Raw genomic sequence first — 21,822 nt, forward strand, 5'->3', positions numbered from 1 at the left:
TTTTTATGAGATTCTCCTTACTAAGGGAGAAGGGTCCTAGTCTTTGTCTCAAGTCTTATTAACATACACATCTAAGAAGTAAAAGACCGGGGCTGGAGCTGTAGCTCAGTAGCAAGAGTGCTTGCCTGGCATGTGTTGAGGCATTGGGTTCGATCCTTAGCACCATGTAAAAATGAATAAAATAAAGGCATTCTGTCCATCTACAAGTACAAAAAATTTTTGTACTTGTAAAATACTGATGGAGTCTAGCTAATAATTTGCAAAGCCACTCCCAAATACTCTCTATTTAACTTTTGACACAAAGTTCCATCCAAAGTGCATGAGTTATTGGATAAAGGTGAGTGAGTTATTGGATAAAAGCTAAACAAAATTTAGAGTACCTTTTTTTTTAAAGATATTTGTAGTTGTAGATGGCCATGGTATCTTTATTTTTTTTATGTGGTGCTAAGAATTGAACATCAGTGCCTCACATGTGCTAGGCAAGCTCTCTACCACTGAGCCACAACTCCAGCCCTAGAGTGCCTTTTAACATTTTTTTTTTTTTTTAATGTCTCAGGAAGAAGAGTAGCTATAAGGAAATGCTTCTGAAAAATCAGTGTGAACCTCAAGCTGGAGTGAATCTTCTCCTCAGCTCTCTCATTCCAGAATGGCAATCCTCTTGCAGGAAAGATCTCTAATAATGACTGATGATAGAGGAAGAGGACTACTCAGGACCAAGAAGCAGGTTGGCAAATAAGTCACAAATCTTTCTTCAAACTTTAAGTTGTTAATACCAGAAGATAAATATCTGGACCTCACAGGGCAGTCAGAAGATTCAGGGAAAGTACATACCAATGAACAGGTGCTGGAACAAGTTCTGACCACTGCCTGGGGAACTGCAGATCTAGGTAATAAAATGTCCAGAATATGGAGAGAAAGCATCAGTTATGTTGGAAAAAGTGAAGAAATTCCTTGAATGAAGGACAAGCCACAGGTGGGAAGGGTTGGGAGGATCATGTATGGCTTTACTAGTGAAAGGTTTTGGGAATAGCACAGAAAGCAACAAAACTGAACTTTGGCCGGGCGTGGTGGCACATGCCTGTAATCCAAGCGGCTTAGGAGGCTGAGGCAGGAGGATTGTGAGTTCACAGCCAGCCTCAGCAAAAGTGAGGTGCTAATAAGCAGTTCAGTGAGACCCTGTCTCTAAATAAAATACAAAATAGGACTGGGGATGTGACTCAGTGGTTGAGTGCCCCTGAGTTCAGTCCCTGGTACCCCTCCCCCCCACAAAAAAAAAAACCACCAGAAAAACCCCTGAACTTTGGGATTTTACCAGCATCCCCTCATGCGTTTTAATTCCCCCTGGATTCATGGAACCTTCTTTTTCTTTTTTTTTTTTTTAATTAAAAAAAAATTTGGAGCCTTCTTTTTTAAATGGGTTTTTGTTTAGTGTTCTTACATAAGAGTTAGCTTCAGAAAAACAAAAAAACTTCAAAAAAGTTTTCCTAGACCAGCTTCAGCTCATTGCCAATAAGTCCCAGGCTTTAGAAAAAGATATGTTTTGGCAGACAAAGTACTTTGGAATCAAAGGTTTTATGTCCAAACTAAGAACCTGTGTTAGTTTAACTCTCAGCTTTATTGCTTTTTAATATAGAAAACGGATGAGAAAGGGTCTCTGGAGAGAAAGCCAAACAATGGAAGCCTCCAAACTTTTAGTAGTATCCTATTCCTTAAAACTTTATCTTGCTGGGCATGGTGGTACACACCTCAGCAGGCTGAGGCAGGAGAATTACAAGTTTATATAGCCAGTCTCAACAATTTAGGATGGCCCTAAGCAACATAACAAGATCCTGTCTCAAAATAAAAAATAAGGCCTGAGGATGTGGCTCAGTGGTTAAGTGCCACTGGGTTCAGTTCCTGGTACCAAAACCAAACAACAACCCAAAAAACTTATCTCACTCAACTTCTTATTATCTTTAAGTAGAAATTCAGTCATATTTGTGGGTTTAAGGAATTGAGGTTGGTTTTTTTTTTTTTTGACCTATTTGACTTATTTAGTTTTAAACTGTTCATTTTTTCTTATGTTTTAGGATTGGATATTATCTGGAAAAATTATTTTCCCCCTGTAAATTTTCTGGCATACTTGATTTCCCCATGTCACATTAGTAGTATTTCAAAACTGGTTTTTGCTTCAAGTTAACTTTTATTTTATTCCAGTGTTTATTGATCCATTTAAATATTTTCTGAGCATTTCATAGGTGTATAGTAGTGGACTAGGTAATGTCAACCAGTAGGTATAAATAGTCCTTTTAGCTATCCTTAGCATATTAAACTTTCTCTTGGTTTCATAATATTCCTTGTTTCTTAGCTCTTGATTCAGAGTGATCAATTATATTTTTTGATTATACCTTTCTGATTCTTTTTCATATTTTTCGAGAAAAATTTCTTCTAGTCTTTTTCTGCCTGTCTTCTCTTACTTAAACCGATCCTATAACTTCTTGGTCATGTCACAAAATTGAGATGCCAATTCAGAGACTTAGAATAGGCATGTACTTTAGGATTTTATTTTTATCACTGTTCCTGATAGTCAGTCTCATTATCTCAGAAAAGACAATCAACATTCGAATTGTATTTTTTTTTAGATGGTGTAACTGAGAATGAAAATAAGGACTTGGCCCCAAGTTTCTGTAGAACCACAGTATCAGTGCAATAAGTAGTAAAAGCTTTAGTTATTGGTGAGTCATTACTCAACACTAGGGAGTCCACGGTGGAGAGAATGTCTTTGAGATCAATGAGTTTTAAAAGGCTTTTGTTTATAGTGGGACCCTCCTTTCCTATCAGGAGGTCCAACACAAGGAAAATAATATTATCAGAATAAGGAATGTGGGAAAGCTTTCAGCCATAGTGGCCTTGTTTGATATCAAAGAAGCCACATGTATCAATGTGATAACTGTGAGGCAGCCTTTATTCAGCAAGGAAACCTTAGAGAACCTTGTGTGAAGAATGTAAGAACTCCACCCAAAGTCAGAACTGACTTTACCAAGAAGTCTACACAGAGAAGAGATTTTATAAACATGAATATGGAAATGCTTTCTATGGAATCATCCACTTTATTCAACATTGAAGAATTTACACTACAAAGAAACCTTGCCGGTATTGTTGAGTATGGAAAAATCTTCAGACAGAGTTTGGACCTTGGGAAACATCAGTGAATTCATATTAGAGAGACTCTTACAAATGAGAGGATTGTAAAAAGCGTCAACAACAGTTTCCCCAACACCGGAAAGTTAATGTAAATGGGCGCATTATATGGGGAATGGGTAGTCTAAATTATTCATTTTAGCCAGTAAAGTCATTAAATTATGTCTCAGATAAAAAAAAAATTAGGTAAGAAGTTCTTTTTTCCTTTTCCCAGAGGGATCTATGTATGTAAACAACAAAATAAACTTTATATGTGCACCCCTGGACCTGCAATCTGTGTGTTGGAGGGCATGTTATTCCCCCATGCCTACTCTATGTTTAATTCATTCAACAAATAGAGACAATAGTATTATTGTGTGAATATATATTTTCTTTATAAGCTAAATAGGTTTATATAGGTATCCTAGAACATTAAAAAAATCGCATTTATGATCTTTCAGTAAAAGAAACACATTATTGAATTACTGGACCCTTTCATAAATTTGGGAACAGCCTCTGTGTTCTCCAACAGAAGGCCAAGCAGGCATCCTTCAGAAAGTGCTTATTATTATTTTTTTTTTCCAGTTCGAAAACCTATAGACCAAAAGAGTCCTGAGAAGCTGTCTTTCAGCCAATTAGTAGTTTAGCCTAATTTCCACTTAGGCAGTATGAATTGTACATGCTTTATAGATCACTAAATACGAAACCATGTATTTCAAAAGTTTGCAGTAATGGCTTCAGAATCCTGTTTGTATCTGCTGCATATATCTAAATTTTTTATTTTGCTTTGGTTAGTCACTATTGTGCAAAATGGCCTACATTCTGTTAAAGGTTTTTTTAGTCTTTAATATGGAAATCACATTTTGCCCCTTAACTTTATTATTAGGTAAAAGAATTTACTAACATTGAAATAATCATGCATTTCTGGAATAAATCTTATGTAGTCATGATGTATTCTTAATGTGTTAATGAGTTAATTTGCAAATATATAGTACATTTTCTCTAATATTCATGTGAAATTGGTCCATAACTTTCTTTTTTAATATTTTTCATATTTAACTTTCATTCTTTTACTTCTATCATAAAAAGAATTACGTTTTTGTTCATTTTAAGTGCTCTAGGACAATTTATGAAGGATTGAAACTAGCTATTCTTTGAAAGATGAATTCTTATGGGAAACCCGCTGGACCAGGTTCCTTTTTGTGGGATAGTTGCTTGGTAATTTGGTCTAGTGGGTCTTTGTATTTATAGTGTATATGTTGGGAAGGGAGTCTATTTTGTTAATCTCTGCCTAGCAAATTACTCATTGTATTGAGATTTTCAAGTTTATTTGCCTAGAATTTGTGATGTAATTGGTATGACCTTATTATTTATTTATTTATTTTGTAGTTCTGTGTATCAAAGTCAGAGCCTTGCAAATGCGAGGCAAGTGCTCTTCCATGGTCTACACTCCAGCCTATGTGTAAGTTTGAGGCCAGTCTCAATAACTTAGCAAAACCCTGTCTCAAAATTAAAAATAAAAGGGTTGGAAATGTAGCTTAGTCTAGAGTGTCCCTGGATTCAATCCCCAGTATTAACCCCCTTTTCCCTGGGGGAAAAAATTAAGCATAAGCAGACCCTTAAGACACAAAATAAGTTGCATGAGGAGGTGACCCAAATGTCCATGGCCTTCTACTCTTAACTATATTACTTCCTGTCTATCTTCCTGAACCTGTGGACAAATTGATGAGGATGAAGAAAAAAAAATCATGGACCTGATTTACAGATGACTTTGCAGGACATATCACAATGTACAAAAGTGGATGGGTGTAGCCCTATACCCCTACCCTAGGACATTCTTGAAGGACAGTGATAAAGCAAATCCATTAGTGCTGTTGACAGACATTTAGGTAGCTTCTAGTTCAGAACTATGACAAATAATGCAGTTATATAAATAAATTCTGATGCATACGACATGGCTCCTCCCTCTGATGGTGGAGTTAAGTAGCTGAACTGGGTAGGAAACAGTATTAAAGGCGGATACACTCACCCTATCCAGAGTCATGCGACCCACTGCTTCACGGAAAGAGATCACTGAGTTCAGAGAACCTGCTGCAGAAGCCCATCTGGGGCACACTACTGCTGCATGCTTGGCCGCAGCTTGGAGCCAGGTCCCGCTGTGTGCAGCTGTGGGAGATTGAGGTCCTATGACTTTTCTGGAGCTGATTGCGGCAACTGAGGTAGCGAAAGGGTATTATCCCAAGGACCTTTGCCCCCATACATTTTGTGGGAGACTCTTCAGGGTCCCCAACGATTGGTGGTTTCGGAAGATTTGGGGAGGGTGTGTGGGATTGGGGACTCCTTGCAGGCTTTTCTTCCATGTAAGGGAAAAGCCACCTCACCACTACTGGAGCACCTTGTTTGTTTTTCAAATTTGTGATTGTTTACAAGTTGGATAATATTGTAAGTCAACTCCTGTGGTCCATCCAAGCCTGGTCTCTATGCCAACCACAGCTTGCTTTACTAATTTGATTTGTAGACCTAAACTACTAGATTTTGTATCAGCCTGTGGAGTGATTTTTATCAATCAGTAGGTTCCTTGCCAAGTATTTGCATTACAGAAATTTATTTTAGTGTGGGCTCCAAAATTATCTGTTCTTAGAAGCTTAGTTGAGCATTTATTCTTTCACCTTTAATCTAACATGCATATCAAATACATTGAGTTATTTGTCAATTTGTTTTGTAATTGAATTTGTTTTTGAGTTCCTGCTACGATGAAGGTAACAGTGAAGATTCAGAATGGCTATGTAGCCTAATTTTAGACATTATAATCTGTTTTTATGTTCCTACTAAAATTCTTATGCTAATTGAGTAATACACAACTATATATCCTCAAACATATTGGCTTTAATCTTAAAAAAATTTTTAAAGCACTTTTTAAACTTCATTTTTTTTTTATGTGGTGCTGAGGATGGAACCCAGTGCCTCACACGTGCTAGGTAGGTGCTCTGCCACTAAGCCACAACCCCAGCCCCTGGTTTTGTTTTTTCACACAAAAAATCTGTTCATCATTTTAGATATAAACAGTCCTTAGACATGGTAGAAGAGCCAAGTGCAATAATCTAATTGACTAGAGGATCACGTTATAGGCCAGCCTGAGCGATTTAGTGAGACCCTCTCTCAAAATAAAATAAAAAGGGCTGAGGATATATAACTCAGAGGTAAAGTATGCTAGGTTCAATCCCAAGTACTGCAAGTAATAATAATTATTATTAATAATATGAAAAGAATCATTACAACTGACATTAAGACTTACTACCTACCTAGGGTGATCAAGAGAATGGGGTTCCACACTTCCACACTAATAGTTCCAGTCAACTGATCTTTTTTTTTTTTTTAAGTACTGGGGATTAAATTCAGGGATGCTTTACCACTGACTAGGGCTACATCCTGAGCCCTTTTTATTTTTTACTTTGAGATGGGGTATTGCTAAGTTGCCGAGGATCTTGCTAAATTGCTGAAGCCGGCCCAATTTGCCTTCTCTTGCCTCAGCCTCCTGAGTTGCTGGGATCGTAGGCATGTACCACATGAGCCTGGCCCAACTGATCCTTAACAAAGGTGCACAAGCAATTCAGTGGAGGAATTCAATGGAGGATAGCCTTTTCAAAAAATCATGCTAGAGAACTGGACATTCATAAGCCAGAAACAAAAACAAATAACACTAACCAAATAAAATACCCTACCGTACAAAAATGGAAAATCAAAACTCAAAATGGATCATGAGCTAAAATAGAAAACCTAGAACTTTAGGAAGAAAAAAAATTGCTGGACCTAAGGCTAGGCAAAGATCCTTGTAATTGACATCAAAAACATATTTCATTAAAGGGAAATTTAATAATTTGGTTTTTCAAAGTTTAAAATATTTGCACTGTGACCCTGTTAAGAGAATAAAATAATAAGCTGCAGATAGGGAAAAATATTTGCAAGCCACATATCTGACAGGAGAAGAGTATGTAGATTATAAAAAGAACTCACCAAATCCCAACTGCCAAACAACAAACAGTGCAGTTAAGTATGAGTAAAAGTTATGAATGAACATTTTCTGACTGAAGTGTATCATGGGGAGCCATCTGTGTCATTCACTGGATTGTTCATGCCCTGTTTTACCTCCCATGCTCCCTCACTCACAAGGTTGCCTTAATGCCTCCATGATAGGGAGCTGAGTAAGAAACGGTCTTGTAGCAGGTCTTTACAAAACCAACTATGTGCCTGGTGCAGTGGCACACAAACTGTAATCCCAGCAACTTGGAAGGCTGAGACATAAGATTGCAAGCTTAAGGCTGGCCCCAGCAACGTAGCAAGAACCTGTCTCAAAATAAAAAATAAAAGGGCTGGAGAGGCAGGTCAGTAGGCTCAGTTCCCACTACTGCAAAAGACAAACAAAAATCAGCTGTGTGCTTATGTTCTGGGGTATTACAAGGTTTATATCCGCTGGTGTTAAATCCTGGTCTATGGTGGTACATGTAAATTGCCAAAGAGCCATGGTGCAGACATTCCCCTGAACAAAGGACTATTAAGTTGACAATAAAATTAAGATAGTCATGGAAAAAAAAGTACCTTAGGTTAGGAAAGTTGAGTTCTTATGCTCTTCAAGGGAAGCGTAAGCTTGTTCATCTTTGATTCCTCAGCAGGAATCAGGTTTGTTGAATGAATGGTTGAAAAACACATAACTTGTTTAGAAATATGGAAAATCTTTATTTCTGGAAATAGAGTGTGAACACTTTGGTTTTTAGCAGTAAGCACTAGGCAATTTTATGGTAATACAAAAGAACAAAGAGAATCAGTCAATTTTTAGGATCATTCATTCAACAGGATTCTGCTAAATGCTGAGGATACTCTGGATAATGGTGAATCGGTCATTTGTCTCAGCCTCATATCAGCCTTCTCTATCCTGAGGCTACAAACATTCTTTCCCAAGACTGCCAAATGAAAGAACTAGAAATCAAAAGTGGGGAGCATGTTGAAAAGTTTTGTTTTGTTTTTATTTATTTTTCTTGAAGCACTGAGGATTAAAACCAGGGCTTTGAGTATGCAAGAAAAGCTCTACCACTGAACTATATCCTAGGACAATGGTTCTTTCCAGTCTTCATACTCAAACTGAAACATTAACTTTCAGACTGAAACGTATACCACTGGCTCATTCACCTGGGTCTTCAATTCCTTACAATAAATATACACATTCAAACACACACGTACATGTATTCTATTGATTCTGTTTCCCTGCAGAATCCTAGTATGTATCTACGAAGTTTGGAAATCATGCAAATACATTTCTCTTTCTTTTTTCCCCCCCATATTGGGAATCAGACCCAGAGGCACTTTACCACTGAACTACATCTCTAGTCCTTTTCATTTTTTGAGACATAGTCTTGCTAAAGTGCACAGGCTGGCCTTGAACTTGTGATCCTCCTGCCTCAGTCTCCTGAGCTGCTGGGATCACGGGCTTGCAACACTATACCCATTTCATACAATGAATTTTTACTAATTTTATAAAAGTCACTCATTGGGTTGGGGATATAGCCCACTGGTAGAGTGTGTGCTTAGCATATGTAAGGTCCTGGATTCAATCTCTCGTACCACACTATCCCCCAACCCCAGTGCCCCCCCCCCAAAAAAAATCAATCAAACCAAGTTAATATGGTTTATTACTGTAATACAAATCATTTACATTAGGTCTCATTAGATTTGTGTGTGTTAGATCCCTGAAAACCTTCAAGTACCTAGTCTTAGAAATTAGCTAAAAGCAGGGATCTGGATGGATCTGCAAAGAATTTTGGATGATGACTCAATTTCTAATGAACAAAATTACACATAGAAGAGAATGTATCACACTGCCAAAACCATTAATTGCAAAAGATGACTAGAAAACCTTGCTGTACCTGAAGAATTCCAGAATCTTAGACTGATACAGAGATTGTTGGTGCCAGAACCCAAGTGATAAGTGTGGATACAATAATGAATGCTTATTTCTATAATAAGTGATGCACTAACAAAAATATTTGCAAGACTCTAGATATCTGCAAACATTTTTGTAGTAACAACTCCATTTGAAATATACCTGATAAATACTACTTGTATAGTGCTAACTAAAAAATAAGTTTTCTCACTAAAATTCACAATACTGAAACCTTGACCATCATGAGAAAAAAAAGGATGTTTCATGATGTGTGTTTAAGGAAAAAGCAGATAGCCTGATTAAGTAGATAACTTATGGTTAAAGTTCTCATCATAAATAATTAAGGAGTTATTACTGTGCAGTTGGGAATCAATACATAAAAAGACCAAGACTGTTGTACACTGATATTGGAGTTCTGAAACCATGAATGATACTTGTTTTAATTATCTGGTGCAAATCCACTAGGGGAAATGTCTCAGGAGGGATAAGTTTTCGGCAGTTTACTACACAGTATGTGTTGGAAGGGCAGTATAGCATCTATCTATAGCATTGAGGGGCTCTTGGTTTAGGCCCAAGACAAATAAAAGCCAAGATTTTGGAAGCTGAGCCTTAAAAAATTTATCATTTTATTCAGAATTAATAACTAGATTTTCACACTATCTGAACAGGAAAGTTAGCTCCTTCAACAGTAGGAAAACTAACATCAGAGAAAAATTAAAGGATGAAATTTCAGGGCTGGGGGTATAGCTCAGTTGGTAGAGTGCCAAAAGCACAAGGCCCTGGGTTCAACCTCCAGCACTGGGAAAAAAAAAAAAAAAAAAAAGAATGAAATTTCATGGATGGTAAATATTCACAATGATTCAGTGATAAGTTGTTTAAGGCATTCTTACCAAAATTCCCAGTTAGGTAAAGAAATGTGAATCCTATCACAGTAACCCCACCTTTATCCCTGCTTTGCCAATTCTATGTACTTGGCAGAAAATGTATTAGATTGACTCAGAACCCAGAACCTCAATGCTTTAGATACAAGCACAAATGGCCTGGTGTGAAGTTCCGCAGAAATCTAGACAACATCAGATTTTCAGATCTATGAAAGTAATCTCACTGGTACATTTAATAAACGTTTATTAGCACCTGTTTAGAAGGCACAGAGGATGTAAGATCTCATGAATCTGACCAAGCATCAAGGATTCATTATAGTAAAAAAGAATGGTCAGGATAGTGAGCCCCCAAATCACAATCATCCACCCAGTAGACATCATAATAAAGTGCTGGCTGAGAGCATTTTGTCAGTCTAGAAATCAATTTAATTCCAAACAACTCTCCCATAGCCTCCTATAAATAAGTTTTGTTCTAATCAACTTTTAGAATGTAGAAGATAATTCATCTCAGCCAGATTATATATTCTAACACTTGATGATGTTTTGGTAAGTAAAACCCCAGCCCTCAGCTTCTGTAGCCAGTAAGGGCTTCAGGCTGGCTTCAGTTCAGCTCCGACTTTGGCATGTTCAGCACCAGTCACTGAGACAAAATTTTTCTCCCTAGGTGGCTTCTCTGATGTTGAACAAGGTATGAAGTTCGGGTGAAGCCTTTTCCACATGCATCACATTGATAGGGTTTCTCACCAGTATGAATTTTTTGATGTTCAATAAGGCCTGTATTCTGAGTAAAACTTCTTTCACACTCATTACACTTATAAGACACAGGAGTTCCAACATTTTCCCACTGGTTTTCCATCCTACCCTGACCTTCCCAGTCAGGTTCCTGAATATTTCTTTCTCCAGTATGGATCCTCTGATGTCTCAAGAGATGGGAACTCCGCCTAAAGGCTTTGCCACACATGTTGCACTGGTATGGCTTCTCCCCAGTGTGAATTCTGTGATGTTCAAGGAGGCTGCAGCTCTGGCTGAAGGTTTTCCCACAGTCATCACACTCATAGGGCTTCTCCCCAGTGTGGGTTCTCTGGTGTTTGATAAGGTCTGAGCTGTGACTAAAAGCCTTGCCACATTCTTCACACTCATATGGCTTCTCACCAGTGTGAACTCTCTGATGAATGACAAGGGCAGAGCTCCCAATGAAGGCTTTGCCGCACTCCTCACACTCATAGGGTTTCTCTCCAGTGTGGATTCTTCTGTGCTTACTCAGGCCTGAACTCTGAGCAAAACTTTTTCCACATTCATGGCAAATGTGTCGCCTACTCCCTGTGGCATTTTTCTGCTTTCTTTGTAACCTGGCCTCCTGTTCACTAGCTTCTGCATGGGTAGGCATTTGGGCAACATCTTCACCCTGATGGCATGGTATCTGCCCAGGATCTTGTTCTGCATGTTCCTCAGCTACAGGCAAATTCCTGAGCTTACTCTGCACTTCACCAGCTGAAACAACAAAGGCCAGCAACTGTCAACGGTGCTATGCCACGGGAAGAAAGCTCTGAGATGAGTACTGGGAGACTAGGATTACAGAGGTCTGTATATGCCAAGGAAGAGGACTTAAGTGCAGGAAAAAGGACAGGAATAAAGAGTGCTGGGGAGGGAGACCTGAGAATGAGAATGGGGGACAATGGAAGAAGGGTACAACTGGGAATGGAGTGAGTGGAGGAAAGGTGGTGAGAACCAAGGACTGTGCTATGGTGCGGATACATGGGGTAGGGATGATCTCTAAACAGTAAGAATGGTAAGGCAGGGCCAAACATCTAGAATTAGATACTAAAAGAGCTAAGTGGAAGGCGACATTGAATAGGACAAAGGAAAGGATTTCTGAAGTGCTGAAAATGGAGACTCAGTACATTTGTCAATGACTAAAGACAAGGGCAGTTTTCTTGGACTGTGGCCTAGGTAGAGGTAAGATTCCCAAACAGAACAGGTATCAGCACTGGGTGATCTAAGTTGGAGCCCCCTCTGTGCTGCCAATGAGCTACAGACCTCTGACAAGTCAGGTAACCCTTCAGGATCTGAAGTCAACGTCTAAGGTAGCTTCTAATTCTCATGCTCTATGACTTCATGGCCCATTTCCTAAAAAGGCTCCTCTGCTTTTTTCCCTTAGTTATGGCTAGGGACAGGAAGGTAAGGGGAAAAAAATCAACAATTTTTCCCCCCACTGTTGGGGATCAAACCCATGACCTCATTAATACTAGACAAACATTCTACATCTAAGCTACACCTCCAGCCCCAGAAGCCAACATTTGTTGAATATCTCCTGTAAGCCAGAATTGTAGAGTGCTTCATCCCACTCATCATAACTGAACCACTGGCAGGGCAGTAAAGAAGGTAAGTTAGGAAGGATTAATGAGTTAGGAGTCAGTAACAGAATTTCAAAAATGGTGGTTCTGAATCCAAACATAATGGGATCAACAGCTTCTAACAACCTAACAGTTACAGGTTCTAATATACAAAAGATGCCAAGGAACCTTGGGAGAAGTTAGTGCCCATCAGTCTTACCCAGGGAGACCAGGCTGTCACAGTTTTCCTGCCTTTCATCTCTGTAGAGGTTCACCTGAGATGAATCTAGCTGTGTCCACTCAGGGGACAGGGTCAGGTCCACATCTTCCACTTTCAGCATCCCCTATAGCAACAGAAGAAGTGGTTGACCAAATGGAATAGGGAACATCTGGGAACCACAGACAACTCCCCAAGTCACTAAATAAAACTGGACAACCTTCTAGAGTGTATATCTACATTAAGTTAGTGATAAACCACCTACAACAAGGGATAAGAAAGTTCATATCCCTTCTAGGATTTGTGTGGAGCACGTAGGGTCAGGGAAAAAGAGGGGTAGGGTGGGAGGAAATGTCCTCAGATGTACAACAATAGTAAAAGGAACTGGGGGAGGATGAGGGGCTCCAGCTCACCTGGGACTCTGGAGTGAGCCTGGCAGCTACCACTGTGTCTTCTCTGCAGCTGCCTCCATGGGAAACTAAGAAGGAAATAAGCTCTGGATGAGATCTACCTTGGTATTCAGACTCCCTGCCTTGTGGGGAATCCAAGTTCAAAAACTGTATTAATAAATTTCTGCCAAACAAGTTTATACATAGCATATTCTTTTCCAAAGTACCTGATCCTTACCAGCTCCAATCCTAGGGCTAAAGACATCTGGTGTGCTCATGATATAAAAAAGAGCATGCAAAAATGCAGGACCCCTGTAAGGAGTGGTAAAATGAAAGGAACAAAAACAACAAACACCCCCCCCCCCAACACACACACACACACACACACACACACACACACACACACACAAAAGCTTTCCATTGGAGGATCCTTTAAATTTTGTTAGGGAGTGGAGAACAATGGAATTTTTGGTTAGTAGCTCTGAGGGTGAATTCTGCTTTGGTTTTGAAAAACTAAGAGTCAGATAAGGCTGGACCCAGAAAAGCAGAAATGGGAGTCTGGTTTTATAGAAAACTTACTCAGAGTCAAGAGACAGAAATGTGAAAAAGAACTTTAGGTTCCTTATAGGAGGCAAACAGTAAAAGGGGGAAAAACAGTTGGTTTAGGCTAGAGCTTCTGTTGAGAAATAAAGATTGCACATTGGCTGGTGTGTGCTGGTGTTGTGTGTTGCAAGAACCTACACACATGTTCAAGGCACTTGAGAGAACACCGAAGAGCATACAGTCATTTCCTATGGAGTAAATTTGAGGGTTTTTAAATAACAGACCCAGGTTTTAGAAAATTTTTACCCTTTAATTTATAATAGTCCTATAACTGTGGGATATTCTAACCAGCAATTTAGACTGTTTATTTTCTTTATAAGACTTACTACTATCTAAATTGTTTTATTAATGTGTCTATTTACCATCCTCTACAACAGAATGGAAACTCCATTGGAGCACGGTTTGTCTCACTGATGGCTATATCCCAGTGCCAACAATACTGGTTATGACATAGGGAGCCTCCGTAATTACACATTAAATGTATTTAGAACAAATTCTTTCCATACCCAAATTTTAGTAACATCTTATTTATGATGGAAAGATTTCCATCACTGTGTTTGAAATTTCCCTTTTTAGTCTCAGTCTCAAAGTAGGATTGATCAGTGATGAACATGTAAATGGGTCTTCTAGGTAGACCTTCAGTGAAACTGGATGAGGTATTTAGAATTCATACAGGCCAGAAGATAATACTCACCTCTGTCTTGTAAGGGCTGGCATCGCAAAGATTCATGCTTGAGCAGAGTCTTCACTAGCGGGAACTGGCTATTTTGTGACCCTAGGGCTGGTGTCAATAGTGCCACCTTGCAACAGAGTAATTCTTGCTCCTGGTTACTTGGGACCTAGAAGTCATTCATATGTTTTTATTTTCATTTATTCATCAAATACTTCTACAGCACTTTCTATGAGCCTGGCAATGTTTCCAAAAGCATTATAAATAACATGAACAACCACCTTACAAGGGATGTACTATTATTATCCTCATTTTACTTATGAGGAAACTGAGACAGATTAAGCAGTTTGCCCATGGTCACTTGGCTAATAAGTGATTAATAAGTGCTGAGATGGGAGCTCAGGCAGAATGGCACCAGAGCCATGTTCTCAACTCTATGTTCCCTCTGTGCATTTATGAAAGCATTTTGGAAACTGGTAAGAAATTCTCAAAAACCAAAAAACTAGTATCTTATCTGAAAAATGAGGATAATAATTTTTAGCTTGCAGAATTGTCAGAACCAGGAAATAAGATGACAGTATGTGAAATCAACCAACATAGGATCTGGCATGTCCTCATTAAATGCAGGTTTCCTTTTAGACATTAATACTTATAGTTTCTGGGTTGGGGTTGTGGCTCAGTGGTAGAGAGTTTGTCTAGCATGTGTAAGGCACTAGGTTTGACCTCAGCACTGCATAAACATAAATACAATAAAAGGTATTGTTTTCATCTACAACTAAAATTTTTTTAAAAAAATTATAGTTTCCAAGTTACTTTTTTATGTGTAGCTCAGAAATTCCCATGCCCTTTATAAATAATTAAGTTAAGAGACTTGAAATGATTTCCTATTACAAAGCTCGATGCAATAGATCCAAGTCAAGAACTTTGGTCTCCTGGGCACTGGTTAGAAGACTCTGGCCATGTGTCCTCTGAGAGAATGTGCTCAAACACACTGGATAATACAAAGATGAAACAGCCTCATAAAACAGGCCAGAAGACAAAGATAAGAATCTATTTTATATCAGAGGTTTAAAACAAAAGGTCTATGGATTCCATCCCAAGTAGTCCATGAATTTTGATAGGAAAAAACTAGTCTTATTTTTTACTCATCTATGAGAAAAACAGTATTCAATTGTGAATGAAAGCAACAAACCAATGTGGTATAAGTGGTTGCAAGATTGTCATCAAGAGAAATTACAGATTTTCCCCCAGCATATACAACCAGAAATATCTTTAAGTCCTGTCTGTAGGTCTTATTGTTTAATGCATTCATTTTTTTCTAAAAGGCATATATACAGCTTCATCACAAATTTAACACTTTGCTAAATGTTTATCAATACTTTGATTTCTTTTGTAATCCTTTAGGTATTTAAAAATAATCTGAGAAGGGGTCCAATTCACAGTACAAAAAGTGACCGAACTCCTGATCTTAAAGCAATGCCCCTCACTCTGATGTTCAGGAAGGCACAGACAACAGCTCTCAGATACTAAACCTGTTCTTTCTACCTGCGGTGTGGGCTCATCCAGCTGCTTTTCCAAATACTCCAACAGCACCACCACCTCCTCCCCGCTCTCTGGATGCTGCTCCCGCACCCAGTTTTGCAGGTCCCTGGGCAGGATGGTCAGGAACTGCTCCAGCACCAGCAGTTCCAGGATCTGCTCCTTGCTGTGTGTCTCAGGCCTCAGCCACTGTCGGCACAGCTCCCGGAGCTGGCTCAGCACCTCTTTGGGGCCTGTGGCCTCTGGATAGCAAAAAGCACGAAAGCGCTGACGGCAGTGTTCCTTGCCCTGATCAGGGCTGCAGGGCAAACTGGCCTCTTCTGCAAAGGCAGAGGCCTCTTCCTCCTCCACCTTTATGACCAGAAGCCCCATCTGGTCTTCTGCAGAGTGGGTGTCCAGGGCTGTGCTTTCCTTTGATTCTCTAGCCATTCTTAGCAAGGCAGTGTGAGCCTCACTGTAGCTACAAGTGGTACTTTTGGAGATTCCTGAAAAGTGGAAATCATTATTAAGTTACTCGATTTGCTAAGAGTGCTCTCCTCTCATACTCAGGTGCCTGGGGATGTTGCTAAGAAGCAGTTGCAGAAATTTCTCCCCCAGGTTCAAGTGCCTCTGTAGCTTCATCCTCTGCACCATTCCAAACCTGAACCCCACATTAAGATCCCCAAAGGATGTCCTAGGAGTAGATATGGACACCCTCCAAGCCCCTCACTAACTCAGATATACACTGATGCTGGAGCAACCAACTTTCAGTGAAGACCAAGACACTTCTTGGACTCTAGAAGTCCCTCTCTGTGATTAGATCAGAATGATCCCATAAGCAACCAAGTCTGTGGTTGACTGAATTTTAAGATGACCCTAAGCTGTCCTAATCCCCAGGACTTTGAGTATGATGAGATAGCTTCTCAGATATACCAGACTAATCAGGAGGAACTTAATTCTACCAACAACCTCAATGAGCTTTTAAGTGGCCTCTAAATAAGGGCTCAGCTCTACCAATATCTTGACTTTGGAAGACCCTAAAAAAAGAACTCAGCTGAGCCTTCCTGGCCTTCTGACCAACAGAACTGGGAACAATAAGTTTTAAGTTATAAATGTCTGGCACACTGTTATGTAGCAGTAGGAAACAAATATTAAGTACTTGTGGTCAAGGTGCCACATTTTAAGGGAGGATAAAAAAATATGGCAGGCCCTGTAGCAAAAGAAATGAATTAATTTTTCTCCCTGACAGGCTTGCCCAAACAACCAGAAGAAAATTAACACTTAAATTCAGCTGAAAGTTGAATTTCCCCAGACCTCAGGGCATAGTGGCACATGTAATCCCAGAGGCTCAGGAGGCTGAGGCAGAAGGATCACGAGTTCAAAGCCAGCTTCAGCAATTTAGCAAGGCCCTAAGCAACCCAGTGAAACCCTATCTCTAAATAAAATATAAAAGAAGGCTGGGATAGCTGGGCATGGTGGCACACGTCTATAATCCAAGCAGCTCGAGAGGCTGAGGCACTAAGCAAGTCACTGAGACCCTGTCTATAAATAAAATACAAAATAGGGCTGGGGATGTGGTTCAGTGGTAATGTGCCCCTGGGTTCAATCCCTGGTGCCAAAAACAAAAAGAAAAATTCCCCCAGACTTCTTTAACTTTGCACTGGAGGACCTTTTGTATCTCTCAGAAATATCAAAGAAGAACACATCATCAAGCCTTTGCCCTGGATAACTCAGTGGCTGCCCCTGATCCTTGCCCTTCCTTCAATCTGCCACTCTCTCCTCCCCTTCAAGGCCAAACTTCTTAAAAGAAAACCTTCCGGACTTGGACTCTGGTCCTCACTTCCCATTCGGTCTTTAACACACTTTAGGCAGCAAATCAGGCCACCAAGATTTCTCCAGCAGAAGTAACCAGAGATGCTTCCTTCTATTCCCATTTTCCATGGCTTCTTCTCAGGCAACCAAGCTGATGATGGTGTCTACTTCCAGAAATTCACTTGTCCCTGGATTCAGGGACCCTATTCTGTCCTGCTTTTACCCTTCCTGTTTCTTCCCAGCATTCTGTAACAATCTGGTTAGATGTATACTCTCAAGCCAGGTTTCCTGAGTTCATAATCCTGACTTGACCACCTACTAGTTGGGTGATCTTAGTAAACTACACATCTCTGTATCTCACTTTCATTTGTAAGAGATAGTGATAACAGATTAGGATGCTGTGAACATCAAGTTTTTGTATAAGGTTCTTAAAATAGTGCCTAGTTTGTATTAAGTACTATATTAATGTCAGTTAATGGTATAATTCACTGGCTTTTCTCCTTTTAATTGAATGTGCTTTGGGTGTTCTGTTCTTGAACCTTTCTTTTTCTTGTTCACATTGTTCAATCACTTGCAGGATTTTAACTCATATTTCTTAAGCTAAAGATTTTATTTTTTATTTTTAACTTTTAAGTTAAGGAATCTTGATCCAAACAGGGCGTGATGGCACATCCTGAAATCCCAGCTACTCAGGAGGTCAAGGCAGGAGGATTGCCAAGGGCAGTCTTGATAACTTAGTGAGTCCTTGTCTCAAAAAAAAAAAAAAAAAAAAAAAAAAAAATATATATATATATATATATATAGGGGCTGGGGGTTTAGCTCAATGGTAAGAGCACTTTACTAGAATACACCCTAAGTTCAAACCCCCAATACCATGAGCTGCCTCCCAGACACTTCTAACCTGAAAATCTTGCAAACAAATACAACTCAGTATGCCCTGACCAAGCTGATTTTCTTGCCACCTCATCTATTCTTTCTCCAATATGGCATTCCCTAGTATAGCAGCAACTAGCCACCAGGCTTCCTCAGAATCATCTGACTATCTCTTCTCATTTAGTTGCTACAAGGATCACCTGCTCCAATCTATTCTACCCTTGGAATGCCTTTCAAATCTGTTCCTTTTCTCTCTCCTCTCTGCTATCAGCATGGCCAGGCCCTCATTTTTGTCTCTAGCCTAATTAAGTACTTTCAATCCACCCAGCTTCCTACCACATCTTTCAGGCTGCCACCTGAGAGTGCTCTCTAAAATACCTAACCAGGGCCTTCTCCTGCCTAAAATTACTAAGGTTTTAATTCTGGATAAGCACCTGTTTCTGTTCACACCTACTGGTGATCCTCTGTCCCCATTACTGAACTAAGGGACTATCTCCTACAGTCATGCAGGTTGTCATTGTTCAGATCACTCAGTCAAAGGGGCCAGTAAGAGCTCAGTAGGGCTCAGACACTCATGCCTTCCAAACTATGTGCATTCCACAGAGGAATCTGTTTTTTAAAAAGGCATAAAGATTCCCTGGATTTCCAAGAGTTCAGGAGCTACCCTACCAAACTGATAACTATGCTCTTAATACAGTATTTATGTACATGCTGCCATGTATCTGCAGAGTAAACAGCACTCAAGCCCAGAAGTCCAACTTAAGTGTCCCCTCCTTTGTGGAGTCTTTTTCAACAGCTCAGGTAGAATGAACTGCCTTCTCCCAGGACACTTTCTTTCTTCTTTGGAAAATAAATAAGAAAGCTTGTCCCCAAGACATCACAACACAACACAAACCAGTATGAGTTTTTGCTTTGGGTTAGGATCTTCTTCAGAGTATCTTACTTTTCCCTCCTAAAATATAGAAATCATCCATTACAAAGAGAACTGGTGAATGACCCTGAAATTCAAAAAAGAAAAAAAAAACTGTAAAAAAAAAAAAGGCCAGTCATTAACGCTACTCACTGAAGACAATGTGCTGTTGTAATTAGAAATAACAATAGAAATAATGGCAGCAAATCTTCACATTGTGGTTACTCTGTATCTGGTTCCTACCCATATCAGATACTTAATCCTCACATCGACCCAGTGACTCAGGCGATATCAATCGCCCCTTTACTAAACAGTAAAATAAGGCACAGAGAGATTAAGGAAGTGGCCCAAAGTCACACAGCCAATAAGTGGCAGGGGTGGGATCCAACCAGGCAATACAACTCCAAAGTTCTGGCTCTTGCTCAGCGACACAGAATAGTTTAAAGACCTTGAAACCGACCTTGTCTGCAGGACGAGTAAAAATGTAACGGTTCCCATTTTTCAATGCTTGTCTATGTGACCCAAGAATCCTATTTCCAAACACCCTGAAGGACCTACCCAAACAACGGAAAACGGCGCTGGACAAGGACATCACAATGCACCCAGCGCAGGGACTCCCGGCACCGCTGCGTGGGGCCAAGAAGCGCCCTCCCGGTCCCCGCCACGGCCTCCTCAGGGGTCTCCCTCCCCGCAGACGAGGCTGCAGGGCACTGTGAGGGAAGGGCTCCTCCCCAGGCAAACGCGCCCCTACCCGGGGAACAAAGAACAGCAGGACTGGCAGGTCAGCCACGGGAGGAGAACTAAACCCACACGAGAAAGTGGGCGCCAAAGGGGAGCCTCCCTTTCACCCCATACTCACAAAAGTGTCCGAAACTAGCAAACCACCCGCAGGGCGGGGCACAGAAGACACTTCCGGGCCTCTCTAGCCGCCGCTCTGACACTCTGTCGTTCGCTGGCTCCGCCTTCGCCGCCCCTCCCCTCCCCTCTTGCTATTAGAGTTTCAAAAAATTTTCCATCGATTACAAAGGGAAAAAAATCAAGCACGGAACTCTGTATATAGTTTGCTACATTTGCGGATAGAAGGGAGTAAAAAGAATTTAAATTATATTTGCTTGTGTAGTCACAAAGAAAGCTTGAGAAAGTTCCTAAGAAAATTAATAATAGTGGTTTCCTGTGAGAGGTGAATAGCTAGAAACAGTGAAAAGGGAAAGGTGAGAGGGAGAGTATTACCATACCCTTATTTAATGTTTTTTTAATTGCATTAATTAAAATATTAATTACATATACATAACTTTTAAGGAGAATGCCAAATGGTTTGCCTAGAAAATCCAAGATAATCTAACACTTATATTATGGTGATTGATAAAAGGGTTTGGCAAAAGTTGCTGAATTTTAAAAAACTGACATTCACAGTTGCATTTCCCATCACAAGCGCAAGTTACGAAAAGTAATTTTTATTTTTTTATTTTTATTATTTGTATGTTTTTTTTTATTGTAAACAAATGGGATACATGTTGTTTCTCTGTACATGGCGTAAAGGCATACCATTTGTGTAATCATACATTTACATAGGTAATGTTGTTTGATTCATTCTGTTATTTTTTCCTGTCTCCCCCACCCCTCCCACCCCTCTTTCCCCGATATACAGTCCTTCCTTCCTCCATTCTTGCCCCCCTCCCTAACCCTAACTCTAACCCTAACACTAATCCCTTCCACCCCCCATTATGTGTTCTCATCCACTTATTAGCGATATCATTCGTCCTTTGGTTTTTTGAGATTGGATTATCTCACTTAGCATGATATTCTCCAATTTCATCCATTTGCCTGCAAATGCCATAATTTTATCATTCTTTATGGCTGAGTAATATTCCATTGTATATATATATATATATATATATATATATATATATATATATACACCAAAGTTTCTTTATCCATTCATCAATTGAAGGACATCTAGGTTGGTTCCACAATCTGGTGATTGTGAACTGAGCAGCTATGAACATTGATGTGGCTGTATCTCTGTAATATGCTGATTTTAAGTCCTTTGGGTATAGGCCAAGGAGTGGGATAGCTGGGTAAAATGGTGGTTCCATTCCAAGTTTTCTAAGGAGTCTCCACACTGCTTTCCAGAGTGGCTGAACTAATTTGCAGCCCCACCAGCAATGTATGAGTGTACCTTTCTCCCCACATCCTCGCCAACACCTGTTGTTACTTGTATTCTTGATAATCGCCATTCTAATTGGGGTGAGATGGAATCTTAGGGTGGTTTTGATTTGCATTTTTCTTATTACTAGAGATGTTGAACATTTTTCCATATGTTTGTTGATTGCTTGTACATCTGTGAAGTGTCTATTCATTTCCTTAGCCCATTTGTCAATTGGATTATTTGCATTCTTGGTGTAGAGTTTTTTGAGTTCTTTATATATTCTGGAAATTAGTGCTCTATCTGAAGTATGATTGGCAAAGATTTTCTCCCACTCTGTAGGCTCTTTCTTTGCATTGCTGATAGTTTCCTTTGC

The 21,822-nt window shown here is 39.7% G+C and overlaps 2 protein-coding genes across 5 annotated transcripts in view; one reads left to right on the forward strand and one right to left on the reverse strand.

The window, feature by feature from the left end:
• Positions 1-21,822, forward strand: part of Zscan12 (zinc finger and SCAN domain containing 12) — a 48,229-nt gene that overhangs the window by 15,141 nt on the left and 11,266 nt on the right. The window contains exon 5 of one of the 3 annotated variants that reach the window (XM_047558001.1): positions 557-724. In XM_047558001.1, the coding sequence (XP_047413957.1) occupies positions 557-677 (121 nt within the window). In that variant the 3' untranslated portion in view covers positions 678-724. Of the gene's footprint in view, positions 1-556; positions 3,439-21,822 lie in introns of those variants that run through there. The other 2 variants (XM_047557997.1, XM_047558000.1) reach the window with 2 other exon arrangements.
• Positions 10,203-20,225, reverse strand: Zkscan3 (zinc finger with KRAB and SCAN domains 3). Of its 2 annotated transcripts, none has more exons than XM_047558004.1 (6): positions 20,160-20,225; positions 15,733-16,211; positions 14,212-14,356; positions 12,939-13,003; positions 12,529-12,652; positions 10,203-11,466 (listed from the first exon to the last, which is right to left on the reverse strand). In XM_047558004.1, the coding sequence occupies exons 2-6, from the start codon at positions 16,153-16,155 to the stop codon at positions 10,613-10,615; spliced, it is 1,611 nt and encodes a 536-aa protein (XP_047413960.1). In that variant the 5' UTR covers positions 16,156-16,211; positions 20,160-20,225; the 3' UTR covers positions 10,203-10,612. The 2 variants fall into 2 exon arrangements, with proteins under 2 accessions (XP_047413960.1, XP_047413959.1); XM_047558003.1 differs by lacking the exon at positions 20,160-20,225 and adding an exon at positions 19,859-20,032.

Source organism: Sciurus carolinensis, chromosome 7, assembly GCF_902686445.1.
Source record: "Sciurus carolinensis chromosome 7, mSciCar1.2, whole genome shotgun sequence".
Taxonomy (NCBI): Eukaryota; Metazoa; Chordata; class Mammalia; order Rodentia; family Sciuridae; genus Sciurus; species Sciurus carolinensis.